General features: G+C 36.1%; 1 protein-coding gene across 1 annotated transcript in view; it reads left to right on the top strand.

The window, feature by feature from the left end:
* Positions 1–16,274, top strand: part of SHTN1 (shootin 1) — a 91,925-nt gene that overhangs the window by 64,202 nt on the left and 11,449 nt on the right. The window contains exons 12-16 of the mRNA XM_032224987.1: positions 6,121–6,206; positions 8,916–9,022; positions 9,909–9,962; positions 10,863–10,983; positions 12,933–13,110. Of these exons, the coding sequence (XP_032080878.1) occupies positions 6,121–6,206; positions 8,916–9,022; positions 9,909–9,962; positions 10,863–10,983; positions 12,933–13,110 (546 nt within the window). The remainder of the gene's footprint in view (positions 1–6,120; positions 6,207–8,915; positions 9,023–9,908; positions 9,963–10,862; positions 10,984–12,932; positions 13,111–16,274) is intronic.

Below are 16,274 nucleotides of genomic sequence, written 5' to 3' on the forward strand. Positions count from 1 at the left end.
GTGTAAAACTCGCAGCCCATGGGCTAGATGCATCATGTGCTGGACATGCCCACCCCCAGTTTAGTGAAGGGGGGTTAAGTCGCAATATGTCATGTGACAAAAAATGTGACAATGTGAGTTTGACACTCTGTGTTAGAAGTATCATTGCAGGATGTTCCAAGTAAAGCTACATTTTGCAATGGACCGATGGTGTATTTGTCAATGCCGATGGTATTCAAGTAGTACTCCAGTTGTTTTGGGATTGCATCAGTACCTATTACTGTTGATACTACCTTTGCTTTCTTTTTCCACAGTCGTTCTATTTCTATTTGCAGGTATTTGTATTTTGTTATCTTCTCCAGTTCCTTCTCTTCTCTTCTGCTGTCTCCAGGTACTGCCATATCCACTATACAGATTTTTTTTTGGTCTTTCTTATCAACACTTGTTAAATCTGGCATGATATGCAGCAAGTGTCTTATCAGTTTGAATTCTAAAATCCCAGAGCACTTTAGCTTCTTCATTTTCTATTATTTTCTCTGTTTTATGGTCCCACCGGTTCTTGCTTGAAGGCGAATGGTATTTCTTGCAGATCTTCCAATGCATTATTTTTGCTGCTTCATCATGCCATTGCTTGTAATCAGCCTGTGCATTCTTCTTGCAGCAGCTAACCAGGTGTCTACTATTCCTTCAGCTTCTTTGCAGAGGCAACACATGCTATTACTATAGCAGTTATTTTAAAAGATAATATCAATGTTGAGGCAAAAGACTACGTACCAATAGAGGAGAAAAAAAGACCCAGAAGAAATACAATTCTGTGCATCTTCTGCAATGAAAGTACAGTCAAATTTACATTTTATCTTATCCTATTGAAGTAACAGCTTACTATTATAGTTAATGAAAATTTGACATGTTCTTCCATGTCTGCTATGGTAATGAAATTGACGTGTTTCAATGCTAGTTGGATAAGTATGTGCTTTCAATAAATACTATGGAGTCCTTAGTGTTCTCTGTCCTTGGTTGTTTGCTTGCAGAAGTTTCATTATCCAACTAGATAACATCATTCTCTTTTCTGGAATAAACACTATGTATAGATTTAAGTGAAAGAATCAAGTTATTTTCCCATCAGTTTCCTTCATGGTTCAGTCTTGGCCTTGCTTTTAAATTACTTCAGCCATCTACTAATAGATACTAATTATTTAACAGTTCTTTTATGTGCATCTTTCTGATTCTTAAATCAATCTGGACTTTCATGTACTTAATATTCAAGCCTTTTTATTCCACACAAAACCTTGTCCTTTAATTATTCCAAGGCCAATGCCGGCATTGTCTTTTTACTTTTAGTTTCTTTTGAATTTTTCTATACCCAGATCAAGTGGCTATCAGCTGAGCCTTTTTCTAGGACTGCCATTTCAGAAATCAAATCAATAATACAATTGCAAATTATAACATTAAAAATAGCAAAGCATGGACTTTTAAAAGATGCATTTTATATCATTCAGTGAATATATATTAATGGTATTTCAATTTAGACTGTGCTATAGTTAGAGTTCCTTCTGAAACTTCACAAAACAGGTTTTTTCATGGCGTTTTTTAAAAAGGCCTTTTCTGGTCTTCACTAGGCTAAGAAGACAATCTTGCAGTTAAATACCCCCAGTGGCCCCCAACCTTTTGTGTGCCAGGGACTGGCTCCGTGGTGAGAGGTTTTTCCCCAGGCTGGACGGTACATAGTTTTGCATGCTGCCTGCATCCCACAGATGGGACTTCATTTGTTTGCATGGCCCAGTTTCTGGCATGCCACCAACCAGGGCTGGTTCACGGACTGGGGGTTGAGGACTCTGTTCTAGTTAGCAGATATAACGGAGTAATTAGATGTGTCAGAATTCACCTCTGTACAAGAAGCTTGTATCCTATCCATAGTGTGCCAAAATAAAGTGGCAAATAGCTGCTAATCCTGCATAAATTTTCTGAAGACCTGTTGGTCATCTTCTCCCTTATGCAACATCTTCAGGTGATCTGGGCCAACAGCTGAGCAGTTCTGAGTCTTTGGGGAGTCTTTGTTTTAAAGAATTGCAGCACTGTCAGTGGAAAGGATGTGGACAACGCTGAATAGTCTTAAGAAGAACAAGGCTTTCTTCTAGTAATCCACATCTTAAATTCAAACAATGGAGCAGCTTGCCCAGCATTGCCTACTGGTGCCCAAGAAAGATGCACATTTCATCTATCTCTGATGAAGTGAATGAAGCAGGCCATCATCCAGCCTTGGTGGTAAAAGACATTTCTATGGGGAAATATCCACTTGAATGCTTTTCAGCCTGGCATCTTTACTTCAAAAACACACATTCAGCTGAAGGACACCTCTTGTAACATTAGTGCTTCCAAGGACTGAGAAAAGAAATGTGAATCCAAAAAAGGAATTTGAATTTTTTTTTTAGAGATGGAGACCAAGGCTAAGCTCTTTTTGGCTTTCTTCTTTCTCCAGAACGAAAGCTTTGAGTTTGGTTGTGCCTATCTTTCCAAGTAGTGGCTTCATTCCAATGCCTCCAAACCCTTCATTTTCATCAAGTAGTGGTATTACTTAGCAAATTTTGTGGATTTGATTCTTTCAAGGAGACCAGAATATTGTGACTAGAAACATTCTTTGCTGCACTGATCAGGACAAAAGAGTCAAAGGGATTTTCTCATGCTAGAAAGATCAGTCAATATATATTCCTCCTTTACAAGATTGTGTCTTATAAGACCAGTGAAAATGTGTTCAGCTGAAGCCTGGGTGAACTTGATAGGATGTCTTTAAACTGAATCCTGGGGTGGTTAAAGATGAAAACTCTGAAGTAAGACTCTTAGATAAAGGCCTTTGTGTTTTAGAAGGCAGTGAGAGAGTTACTATAAATAGGAGCTAATCAACCATTCAATGAAAAATCAGTAAAAAACATTAGGTCACAGAATTCATCTTATTCAGTATATAAACACTAATGGGTAGAGTATTGGAAATAAGCAAAGCAGACTTCAGTTGCCCTGTAATTCAGTCACTTCTAATTCTTTGTGACTCAATGAACAACATTTTCTCAGGTTCTTCTGTCAGTAACTGCTTCTTTGAGTTTTGGTAATTTCATACGTATGTCTTCCGTGGTAGTTTTTAATCTCCTTGCCTTCTGTTGGCCTTTTTTCAGTTGCCTTTAATTTTTCCAAACATCAGTATATTTAAGTTGTAATTTCATTATTAGTCTTACCAAAGAGTAGTCTTGTTTTTACTTCCCCTGGTTTTTCTTGCAGTCCATGATATTCTCAACAATTTTCTCCAACACAGCAATTCAGAAGCATCATATTTTCTTTGTTCAGCTTTCCTCTTAATTCAGCTTTCATAGGCATGTTACATTTGGGAAAAAATAGCCCTGATAAGATGTAGCTTTTTGTCAATGTGATTTTCTATTCTTTAATATTTTGCTAAATTTGTCATAGTCTTTTTTCCCAAATAGCAGACATTACATTATTTCCTGGCTACAGTCACTCAAGACTTGTAGAGACCCAAGAAGTCTCTTTCAATTTCTCTCCTGTCATTTGACACAGGCTTGGCATTGCCCATTGATATTATTTTAGTTATTTTTTTTCAAGATTGAACAGCAGATTGCTGTATTTTTTGGAGTATAAGACGCACCAGAATATAAGACGCACCAAAGTTTTGAAGAGGCATATTTAAAAAAAGTTTTTGCACTCTGCAAACCTCCTAAAAACGGCCTGTTTTTCATAAAAACGAGCCCATTTTTTTAAAAATGGCATGAATACCCCTTAGGAGGCTTGTAGAGTGCTCCTGGGGGGGGTGTCCCCCCAAAATGAGCAAAAAATGGGCCATCTTTCATTTTCCTGGGGGCTGGGGGGGGGCAAAATTGAGGAAAAAACAGCTCATTTTTTGCTCATCTCTGCCCTCCGCAGCTCCTAGGAGCTCTCTGGAAGTCTCCTAAAGTTATGCAGGGCCATTTTGGTGAAGGGGACAAGGTTTCAAGAAGCAAAAAATGCTGTATTCAGTGTGTAAGATGCACCCAGATTTTCGGCCTCTTTTTTGAGGAAAAAAGGTGCGTCTTATACTCCGAAAAATATGGTAAGTTACTCATTCTTTATTTTACATTCTGTAAGAGGCTTCTTAAATTTTTCTCACTTTCAGCTACGCTATGCTATTATCAACTTATTGTTGATGTTTCTTCTGACAACTTTTAATTCCAATTTCTATTTCTTCTGTTGGAGCATTTTTCATAATGTATTTTGCATATATGGTAAATAAACTTGGCACACTCCCAATTTTGAATCATTTAGTTGCTCCGTATGTCACTGGAGCTGTTACTGTCTGATCATCATTCAGAAGGCAAATACCATGGATGTAATGAACATCAAATAGGATGATATCCATGGTTGAAAAAGAGAGATAGAAGTTGATAGAAAATAAGTAAGAAAGTTTCTATATATTAAAATTCAAGTGAGCAAATTTGGAAACACTATTGAGAATATATAAGTTTAAAAAGTGAATGACAAAAGAAAGCAGTGCTACTGTTAGTGCCAACTATTGGCTAATCTACCAAGAAGCAGATGTGAATGCTTTATATTCCTGTTCAAAGAAGCATGCAGTAGTAGTGATGGGTAACTAATTACCTTGACCCAAGCTAGGAAACAAACTTTCTTTGGTATGAAAATTCCTGACTGGTCTTGCTGAAAACTTTCTTCCTACTTAGGACATGGAAGAGGACCAGCTATATTTGATTTAATATTAACAAATAGACAAGACTTGGTTGATGAAGTGGAAGTAACAGTGTACTTGCTTCAGATAAGTCAATCATAAATGCAGTCAGGTTTCAGAGGTACACAAGCAAACCTACAGGCAAGACACAAAAATCAGGGAGATAGGAAAAAAGATCAAAGGTGAATTCAGGAAAATTTTATGTAGAGGAAGGATTTCTCTAGATGGAAGTGATAAGGGCATTATTCTAGCAACTTTAATGGGTAATACCCAGCACATCCTGCTACTCCCTCCTTTTAATAATTCTATTTTTTATTGTAATTTCCATTTCGATTTTAAAAATATTTATCTTTAATTATTTTAATGTTTTAGTGCTATAAGCTGCCCAGAGTCACTTCAAAGTAAGATGGGCAGCAAAACATCCATTATCTTATCTAGTATATATATAAAATGGGTATTGTATTTTTGTCACTGGATCAAAGCTTGAAAGAATGGTAACTCTCCTAATTATTTAATGTAAAAAACAAAAACGTTGTCCTCTTTCAATGTAAGCAGCATGACACCGTAACACAAGTTAAGTTTTATGCTTTGAAGGAATTCTCACAGTTCTAAAATTGTACTTATCTTCTAAATGTTGCAGGCAGCTGGGAATGTTTCAAAATCTCTGGACTTGTGCATTCATTACCTGTTCTTTAACATTTTGAATGATACTGAACGAAAACTGGCTCACATACTTAATAACAATGTTTTCTCCCTTTTAAAAGCTTTAAAAAAAGAAATGACAACAAACACCTCATATTTTATTAAATATTGACTTGGCAGCGCCTGTTTAAAATTAATATCATGCTTTGGAGATTGAATGGCAAGCATAGATACTGTGAGAGCTTTATTTTCCATTCTCATTTTGTTTGTTTATCAGTAGGCTTGTTCCAGCAAACACATACTGTAGAAAGGAGGGGACATTATAGAGGAACCCCGCTGAGTAATATTGTTCTCTCTCGAGTAATGTGTCACATTAACATTCTAACCCTTCAATTTTTTATTCTGTGCGAAAGCTTTATTTTGTCACACATGTCACTGTGCCATGTTACCTTTTTAATATTCACATCTTGAGTGTTTTTCACTATGCCTTGACAACAGCAGTAGCGAAACAAATGATACACAAGCTGTATTTTTAGGAGGTGCGACATTTCTGTCTCAACCTGGCAATGTTTGAACACTTGTTAATAAAAGCACTAGCTGTTTGTGGGTTAATGCCAGTTCTTTTCACAAAGTCATGTCATAGAAACAGGCCCCAATCCCAGAAGTATTTATGTCCTTGTGACAGTGGGACTGTAGGGGTCTAAAATCCAAAAAGCTCCGTGTACTGGGGTCGTATTCAAGAGAAAGCTGTGTGATTCATTGTCTCTTTCTGAAAGGTCTCTAATGTCGATGATTCGTAAGAAGTCTCATCCAAATAGCAACTTGACCAAAAAAGAAAAGGCCTCTTCTCAACAACAATCAGGTATAGTGTATTTTAAATGAATTATTTTTGTCACAGCACAATATTGTGCCTTTTAGGCACTTGGAATAAAATAAACCAATTTTAAGAACATTCCTATTCACTGAAAGCCAATACAAACAAGCATGGGTTTGTTTGTTTTTTGCTATGAATAATTGTGGTGGTGGGCCCAAAAATGTAAAACAGAACATTTCTAAATCCCAAGGGAGCAGATTCCGCTGTGAAGTACAGCCTACTAATATACTCAGGCTGAGTTTCTGGGTTTGATTAGTATGCGTAACCTTGTTTCTACCTGCTGATTTCTCCAGACTGATTCCTTGTGATGAACAATCAGGTAATCACAGCATCACATTCTGAACATCTTTCTTTCTAGTGCAATTGTGTTATGGCAGACCTTAGAATTGCAATTAAAAGCATTCCTATTGTGGGATTCACAATGCAACAACTTGCAATCCTAGGGGCCAGGTGTGACTGCCAAGCTGCCTGGTCTCCTCCATATCGAATTGTTTGCCTTACAAAACAATCTGTGCTACTCTTCCACATGCTAATGTGGTAGTTTCCCACCAAGCCTTCCTTCTATAGATTTAAATATAGATATCATAATCCATTCTGATTGGAGAGCTGCAGGGTTTTAAGTAGGCTAGTAAAGAAACACGATAGATACAAAAAGTGTATTAAAGATTAAATTAACAAAGACCACGAGGACAGAGAGAGGATGGAAGATAGTATATTCTGGAGAGAATGAAGGAAAGAATAAAGGAAGTGGCAGTGATGAAAGGAAGGAAGAAGAGATGTTATGTTAGATTTCTGTATATTTGTGCTATTTTGCTTGGTAGCCCTCCGAAGTCTTGGCTCAGGGCTTCCATTCTTTTGTTTTGGGGAACACTGAATATTGCCAGGAGCAAAGGATTTTGATAATTTTTCTGTCTACTTCTATTCCTAATTGAACGAAATTCTTCCCTTTCACTAATTAAATTCAAGCACCAGTTTCCTAAGAAATTGTATAATTATTTCCCCAGGATTCCAAATGAGCATTTAAATTGTTATATGCTTTTAAGTTATCACTTCTTTGGGTAGGCAGCCAAGGTTGAAAGCATTTCTTGTTTCTTCAAAGAGGATAGTGGCTCTGTTGCCCAGGATTAACAGGCCTATTCATAGAATAACAGAGATATTGATGAGCTCTGTTCTTTAATAAACAAAAAAAATCATGGTTATTTTATGTTTTTGCTCTCCTTCAACAATTAGGACTGAGGCCTTAAGCTAAGACAAGATAAGCTTAGTTTACTTAGTTTATTTAAGAGCCGAGGTGGAACAGTGGTTAAATGCAGCACTGCAGGCTACTTCAGCTGACTGCAGTTCAGCAGTTCGGCTGTTCAAATCTCACCGGCTCAGGGTTGACTCAGCCTTCCATCCTTCCGAGGTGGGTAAAATGAGGACCCGGATTGTTGGGGGCAATATGCTGGCTCTGTAAACTGCTTAGAGAGGGCTGAAAGCCCTATGAAGCGGTATATAAGTCTAACTGCTATTGCTATTGCTACTTTATTGTCATTGCACATAGTACAACGAAATTAAATAGAATTTAAAGAAACTGTTCTTGTATATTTTCCTTCTCCAATGGGGCAGTTGCAAGGCCCAAGATGCTTGCTGGTGTCTTACTTGTTCTCACAGATCAGGAGCATCTTCCCATTGGGTTTCTCAGTATCATCAAAACAGAGCAAATTCAACTCCTTCAGGGCAAGCTATTTTTCTTTTCTTTCTTTCTTTTTTTCTTTCTTTCTTTTTTTCTTTCTTTCTTCTTTTCTTTCTTTCTTTCTTTCTTTCTTTCTTTCTTTCTTTGTTCCTTCCTTCCATTTGGACAAGAGCATAATAATACAAGAGAATATTATAGAGTTTGATTTAGGTACAGAAGGTGTATAATGACTTTCCTACTACTATTCCCTTCAATTATCTTGACACAAAACAAGATAACACACTCTCTGATCTTCTCCAGTTGGCTGATCTTCTGATAAATAAGGAGGTAAATGGCTGAAACTGAGAAAGTCTCATTCTGTACTCCCACTTCTTCCTGAAATGTCACATAAAGGGAAAAGGTAGCATAGATGACAAAATTTTTGTTTCTCTTTGTAGCAAAAAAAGGGAAATAAATATTCAGAGACAGACTTCATTGAATAGAGAACCCAAAATAGATACACATATAGTCAAATCTTTCCACCACTATTACTAAGATTTACTTCCTTGAATCCTGGTCAAAAGGAAGAAACTTCCAAGTAGGAAAGAAAAACCTAGATTGATAATAACCTGAGGAAAATTGAATCCATGTCACTGCTTCAGAGAATTTTAAAGATTGATATTCAACTGAGCTCAGAATCTTCATTTAAAAAAAAAAGCTTATACATTTTAGCAATAACATGATCATTTGTACAGTTCTTGTTTCAAGTTCAGTCTTACTTTGTTTAAAACCAAGTTATTTTATCTATTTTAAATCTTTTGAATAATTATACATACAAAAACCATTGATAGGAACATCATTTTATTGCCAGCTCTTCTCTTGTTTTTATTTCACTTCAAATTTAAGGGGTCCTTCAGGACAAATACGAGGTCACTTCTAGTTACTGTATATTAAAAGAACTCAGCTTATAATGATGCATGACATAACCTTATCTACAAGTAGACACATTTTTTAAATTTATTTTTACTTTATTTTGGGAACAGGAGAAGTAACGGATCTGAAGAGACAAGCTGTGGAAGAAATGATGGATAGAATTAAAAAAGGAGTTCATCTTAGACCTGTTAATCAAACCAACCGTATTAGGGCAAAGGTTGGTAGATACTAATTTACATAAAAATGAGGGAGAGGGGTTACTTTATACATAAATTGATTATCACTTTCTTATGATTGAACTTTTCGTTTTATGAAAATCCTATCTATTCTGATCTGCTATTTTAATATGACAGGGTTTTATGTCATTGCTTAGATTGAGCTTGGGTCATCTATATTAAGAAGCCATTGGCCAATTTTCTGATTCAAGAATCTTTAGATTTGAATAAGATTCTAGTACTCAGAATACAATGTTTTGATCCTGGTAGTTGGTTCAACTCTTAGCTCATATAGAGTAAGCTATGTGTAGCAAAAAATATGTGTATGCTTAAAATGACTTTGGTTATTTAAATAGAAACCTTATAGATAATACTTTTTAATAAAAAAAATGTGGATTCTGTCGGTCACCTGTCTCAGAGCCTCTTCAACTGCTCTTATGCTGACTCTGAAGAAAAGAAGTTGATTTTGTTAAGTTTCAGGGGAGAATGGAAATTACCAGCATTGTGATTCATTCTGTATTATTACCGTTAAATATAATCACATTTGAACAAGCTACTGGAACTTTCTTTTTTTAATAAAAAAAATATTCCAAACACACAATAAAAAACCCATCCAACTTTCTGCCTGCTTTTCTTCTTCCTGCCCAACTTATATATAACTGCTACGTTCCAAAACCTTATCCTTCAAAATAGATACTTTCCTTTGGAATCCTACTTTTATTTTTCTTTCTGTAGATTGGTTTCTTTCTTTCTTTCTTTCTTTCTTTCTTTCTTTCTTTCTTTCTTTCTTTCTTTCTTTCTTTCTTTCTTTCTTTCTGACTCTTGAATATTTTAGTTAGCATCTGCAAAATCAGATTATCTAGATGAATGTTTTGTTTTTAATTACAGGCAGAGGCGCCCAAACCCAGCGAGAGTGCAGTGAAAGAACTAAAAGGAATACTGGTAAATTTTACTGGGATATGGCAGGGTAGGGGTGGAAATGGGATGGAAAGAGGCAGGGATGCCAACTATTATTTTTTTCCCCTGGTAAAACTTGGTGATATTTGGCATATATTAAAAAAAGATGCAGACAGATATCATAAGATCTGTGGGTGTCTCTTAATTTTATCAGTTTCTGTGGGTCTTTTACAGAAAGAATGTGGGTCTTCAACCTGTAGAATGAATAAGTTCTTAGTACTAGCTATAATAAGATCTAATCTGCTACTTGTACATCTCTTCTGTACTGGAATTAAAAAGAGCACTTTATAAAAACCAACTTCTAATACGCTCACAAGCCTAGTCATTAGCACAGTGAGATGGGAAGAATAGGATCGGGGGACATAAAGCAAAATACTTATATGTATATTGTTACTGTGCTAATTATGCATTTTGTGTTGGCCTCTGTATAATTGTGGTAAACAAAGTGATATTCATTTGTTCCATTTCAAGCGTGATGCAAAACAGCTTTTACTATTTGCTTTGCTACTAGATCTGTAGCCCGAGCACAATAGCAAGGACTGATTTGCTAATAATATGATTGCTCTGTTAAATTCAAAGAACTAACAAAATGCAAGATTTAACTTAATTGGAGGAAACATTGGGAATTAAATGCTGTTTTGCTTTAAGTCTTTAAAGATGTGCCAAGTTTAAAATTTATCCTGTGTTTTCATTTTTTCCCCATAGTCATTTTCAAGAGAATGTAGGCATAATCCAGACTCTATGTGCAATATGTTATAGACCATAACTTGGTCTATAATTTTAGAAGAAACCTTAGAAACAGATGGCGTGGGGTTTATTTACAATTACCATTAAGTTATCTGGATTCTCATACTGGTCATTTTTCACTGCTATATTTTATTGCAGGAAACTTTGAATACATCTGCAAGTTCCAGAAGTTTAAAATCCCTTGACACATATGGTAATGAAACAGAATTAGATAGAATTCTGAGGCTCAGAAAAGTGACAACTGATCAAGATAGTAGCAGTAAGTAATGTTTTCAGAACCTGCAACTGGATTATGTTACATTTTCAATAGTACTCCACTGATCATGTTTTTCTTACAAAACTATAATATGCAAACACTTATTACTAGGTAGAGCTCTGATCACATTTCCACCTAATTCATGTTCTTATAATAATTGCGCTCTTAACATCACAGTATTGCTTAGTAAACTATTGGATTAAGCAAGCTTCTACTCCTTGGACATTGAGATAAAAGCTGCTGTGACTTTTTCAACTAATAGGAACTTTTTCAGTTCATAAGATGAGCAGATATATTAACAGTTGGATATCATATTAATAATAACAAAGGGATGTCAGGATGGCCTGACACATTAACATATTTGTGACATTTGATAAGAATGTTTCTAAAACAACATAGTCCGAAATCATTTGAGATTGGTAAATTAAAGGGCTGTTTGCAGCTAGACAAATGTGTTTCCCATTTAGCATCTTTCTGTAAATTTAACATAATCAGATTGACTACCGTTGGATATAAGATCTTTTCAATGATCAGTAAAATTCTTTCTCCATGTATTCTTACTATGCCTGCATTATTTAATTAGTAAATCTTTATGCTGAACTATCTTGAAGCAGTTTTTAATTATAATAATAGAACAGTAATTAATGCAATGTGAAACTAATATTCAACTAAATATCTTCATTAAAATGTGGAGGGAAAGAAGAAAAAATGAGTCTGCATTTGTAGCTGGAGAGAGGTTGAGTTTTCAGCAGCTGCCTAAATGTAATATAGAAAAGCACTTCTTAAATTTCAGGAAGAAGAAAAGAGCACCGCTCCAGAAAAGGGCTGCTGAATAACAAGCTATCCGATAGCATTCAGAATTTCTCAGCATGTTTACTAGGATCTTCCCCAATACCTCGGCGATCAACCAAGATTATAAATTTAATGGGATAGACAATCTATTGATGTCCTGGTCCCACTATATATCATAATTAAAATATCAAATCAGAATTAGTAGCCATTTGTTAAACCAGTGCTGTTTCTTCAAAGATGTTATCTTCAGGGCCAGGTGTCCCATTCAGCAACTTGGTGACCACATTCTGCAACATTGTCAACTGTTTTTTATGCAAATTGCTATGCGGAAGTGTTGCACTCTATAGGTTTTTGCTGTTTCTCTAAGCCATCTTAGGAAGGTGTTGTCTTGAAAAATGGCAAATAAAAAAATAAGTAGCCAGGAAATAAGTTTTCTATTATTATTATTTTTTGGCAAACATATTCCCTCTCTCATTTCCCTGGTCCATTACCATGCATATCCAAATAATACAAACATGAAGGGAGAAAGTGAAAACTGCATGTTGTTGGATGAATATTGGTGTACAAGAGACCAAAAAAAACCTTTTTCAACTACTAATTTTTTAAAAAATAGTGCCTCTTTTTAAATAGAAAAAACAGAAAATCTTTCTTGGAATATGTAGTTCAGATTGATAAAATGTTGTAGAAAACATCTCTGTGGCCCATTAATTTGAGTTTCATTAGCTACTCTTGTAAAGCAGTATCTGTTGAAAAAAGTAGGAATGGTCAGAGGTGGTCAAAGATTAACCTTTGCAGGTAAACCTCAAAGCACCTGCTTAACTAGTCTCTAAGTCTAGTTAATTAAGTCACTATTGTCATGACTCTAACTTTGGAGAAAAAGCTCTATTTGATTACAAGCATATTCCTTTGTCCACAGTACTTATATAGTGTATCTAGACACTTGGCAAAAATAGTGAATTATATAGTGGAATTAATTACCTTATTTCCAAGGCTAAACTCCCAGTCCCAGCTGGGAATATATTAGCAGGAGATCTGAACACTAGAAATGATATAAATAATCCACAGTTTTATGCCCAGTATAAACATTATTTAAAAATATTTAGAGATTTGAGCTATGTGAACAACACGTAACATAAATGCTGGATTCTTATACATTTCAGATCGAACTGGAACTTTGGCTACATCTGAATCTAAATCTATGCCAGTTTTGGCTTCCATTGGAACAGAATCAGAATTGACTAAAAAATATTTAGCAGCAAACTTCAATTCAAAATCTTCAGGGTTGGATGAACAGTCTCATAAAATGGTCAAAAGCACAAGTTCTGCAGTTGTCACTCAGTAAGTAATAATTTTGATTGATGTCTCCAAATGCTACATACTTCAGAGTTTATGAACTATTTTATTTGTGGGGGTGAAGGTTCGTTTCCCGAGCTTGCGGGTTGGTTTCTGAATGTTTCGTTGCCAGGCTGGCTAATATCCTTAATTTAAAGGATGTCAATGTCGGTTCCACCACAAAACCGCGGAGGACAAAATCGCGCTCGACGAAAGCGCGCATTTGACGTCATCACAGCGCGACGAAAACATCGCGCTGTGATCGAAAAATGTAAAAATAAAGCGAAAACCTTACCCTAACCCCCCCAAACCTAACCCTAAACCTAACCCTTAACCTAACCCTAAATCTAACCCTAAACGTAACCCTTAACCTAACGCTAAACCTAACGCTAACCCTTAACCTAACGCTAAACGTAACCCTAACGCTCTAAACCTAACCCTAACCCTTAACCTAACCCTAACCCTAACCCTAAACCTAACCCTTATCTTTATGTGAATCGGCTTGCTTTAATTTTAATTTTATTTCAATTTTTAATTTTTTTCGTCGCGCTGTGATGACGTCAAATGCGCGCTTTCGTCGAGCGCGATTTTTCCTCCGCAGTTTTGACGGGTCACGGTCAATGTCAGGTGTTTTCTAATTATAAGGGCTTCAAGTGTGAGTGTAGACCACAAGACTTGACACAACCTCACTTGAAGCCCTTATAAACAAAAGAACACTGACACTGACATCTCCGAAATTGCACTGAAGATTTTACCTAGCCTGGTAACGAAACATTCGGAAACCAACCCACAAGCTTGGAGAACGAATCTTCCAGAGCAGTCCCATGTACAATGAATTACAGTAATATAATGAGAACTTGAGTGAAAATCCTGACAGCATTCTATTCCAGGTAAGGCTGCAAGTGATATACCAGTCAAAGGTGAAGAAATGTTCTCCTGGTCACTATTTTTATCTACTCTTCCAGCAGCAGTTACCTTGGAGCAGTGGTGAAATTCAACTTTTTTTACTACTGGTTCTGTGGGCTTGATGGGCATGGTGAGGCTTGGTGGGCATGGCAGGGGAATGATACTCCATTCCTACCCCATTCCAGGGGAATGATACTGCAAAATCTCCATTTCCACCCCACTCCAGGGAAGGATACTGGAAAATCCCCATTCCCACTCCACTTTGGGACCAGCCAGAGGTGGCATTTCCTGGTTCTCCGAACTACTCAAAATTTCCACTACTGGTTCTCCAAACTACTCAAAATCTCCAGAACTTGTCAAAACCTGCTGGATTTCACCCTGCCTTGGAGGCTGATAGCTCCCGTTAATCCATTTTTACAACGTTCCACAATAAGGCACTGAGAAAAATTCCTCAGAATCAGACCATATCTTATATCCCACAATATGAAGATCAAATCCAGTATGCCACATATCTGGTTTGGGTTGGTAATGATCTCACCCATGGCGATGGTCATCATGGCAGCCATGAATTCCTGAACTGTCTCCAACCCCAAAAATGGGACATTGAAATCACCACAAGCTATCATCAAATCTTTTATTTGTGCCAGCTTTTCAACTTTGAGATGCATTCCTCATTTTTGACATTAAGAAAGACAGAACTTTGTAAGAACAACTGTAATTTCAGCTACCAGGATAGTGATCTTCAGTCATGTTAGTTGCTTAACCCAAATAATACAAGGACTCCAATTGAAATTAGACATTTAGTAGCAATAGTATCTCATTGGTGGCAGTATAGCATACATTTGCCAAGAAGGTGAATATTTTCTCAGCTTAAGGCACAGCTGTCGAAACAACTCTTAATCAGTGGGATTCAGGCTGCTGAGCTAAGTTGAAGTTGTTGGGATCCAACACTTTGAAGCCTCCATCTGTTTAGCTGAATAAATCCTTAGTATGGTTGGACAAGGTATTACCTGACTGTACATTTTCTGTCAAAGTGCTGATTTATCATCAAAGAGTTAATCCCTCTTCAGAAATACATACTTCCGATAGATCCGGTCGAGGGTCAGTTTGTTTTATAACAATTCACAGCTTTTAAGAAACTCTTCTCAGGTTTTCATTTGGTCCTTTTTCCAGGATGTCAGGCAGTTTATTACTGAAAGAAAAAAAGAAATAGGTGAGACAAATGTTATAATAATGGTTAATTAAACCTCTGATTTCCTGCTCTATCAGTGGAAAAAGGAACACCCATTCTCCAAGGACTGCATCTCATAGTTCAAAGGGGTAAACCTCAACAAATGAAGTGGAAATTCAATTCACTTCTATTTACATGCACTGCTTTATTCCGTACTAATGCTTTTATCATTTGTAGAAAAGAAAAGGGAGTTATTTCCTCTGTCACTTGCCTTTATGGTTTTATTTTATTTGCTTCTAAATTTGGGTGTCAAAAGAAAATCTCCCTTCCTGATCACCAGCACTGTCTGATAAAAAGTTTCCTGTACTTTTTTTTAGCTTTCTAATTAAATTTCTTTATTTGACATGGTTGCATTTTAACCACTTTTGAACCATATTAAAGGCAATTTAGTTCTGATCTGAGTTGATTTTTGTTTCCGATGAACTACAGCATTGTTCATCTGTAGTTTTCCACCTCTTTGAATGGATAATGTTAATCAGTATATTCTGCTACCCCTGCTACCTTTTTGTCTATCTTTTATTCTAAGAAACGAAGTGGAAATTACATTTGCAAGGGAGGAAATGAAATAATTGTAGACCCAAGGTCTCCCAGAATGCGTGGTGAATTGACTGTGAAAAGGATCTTGTGTTGACTATCATAGCTGTTAGATGCAGTAAAAACAGGCATGATGTTTTGTTTAATATACAGCAAGAACCACAAAGAATCTTTGGGGTTTATCTGCTTTCCATTTTTTAAAAAAATGTCATAATCCATATCCTTCAAGATTACATGTAAATAATGTAGAGTTTGCCTAATCATATTCAAGTAATGTATAAACACCTAAGTATATACCTCATCCTGTAGCAGTTTCTGAAATATTAAAAAGCTCTTAACACTGAACATTTGTTCAGGATTGATTAAAATGAAATTAGTATGGCAAAAAGATCCGTTAGGTAATGTCTATCCAAACTGATTTCTGCTGGGTTTTTATTTTTATTTTGTGAACTACTTTCCTCCTTCACTCCTGTACTAAAGCCAACCACTTAAATCAAGA

Source organism: Thamnophis elegans, chromosome 10 (assembly GCF_009769535.1).
Source record: "Thamnophis elegans isolate rThaEle1 chromosome 10, rThaEle1.pri, whole genome shotgun sequence".
Classification (NCBI taxonomy): Eukaryota; Metazoa; Chordata; class Lepidosauria; order Squamata; family Colubridae; genus Thamnophis; species Thamnophis elegans.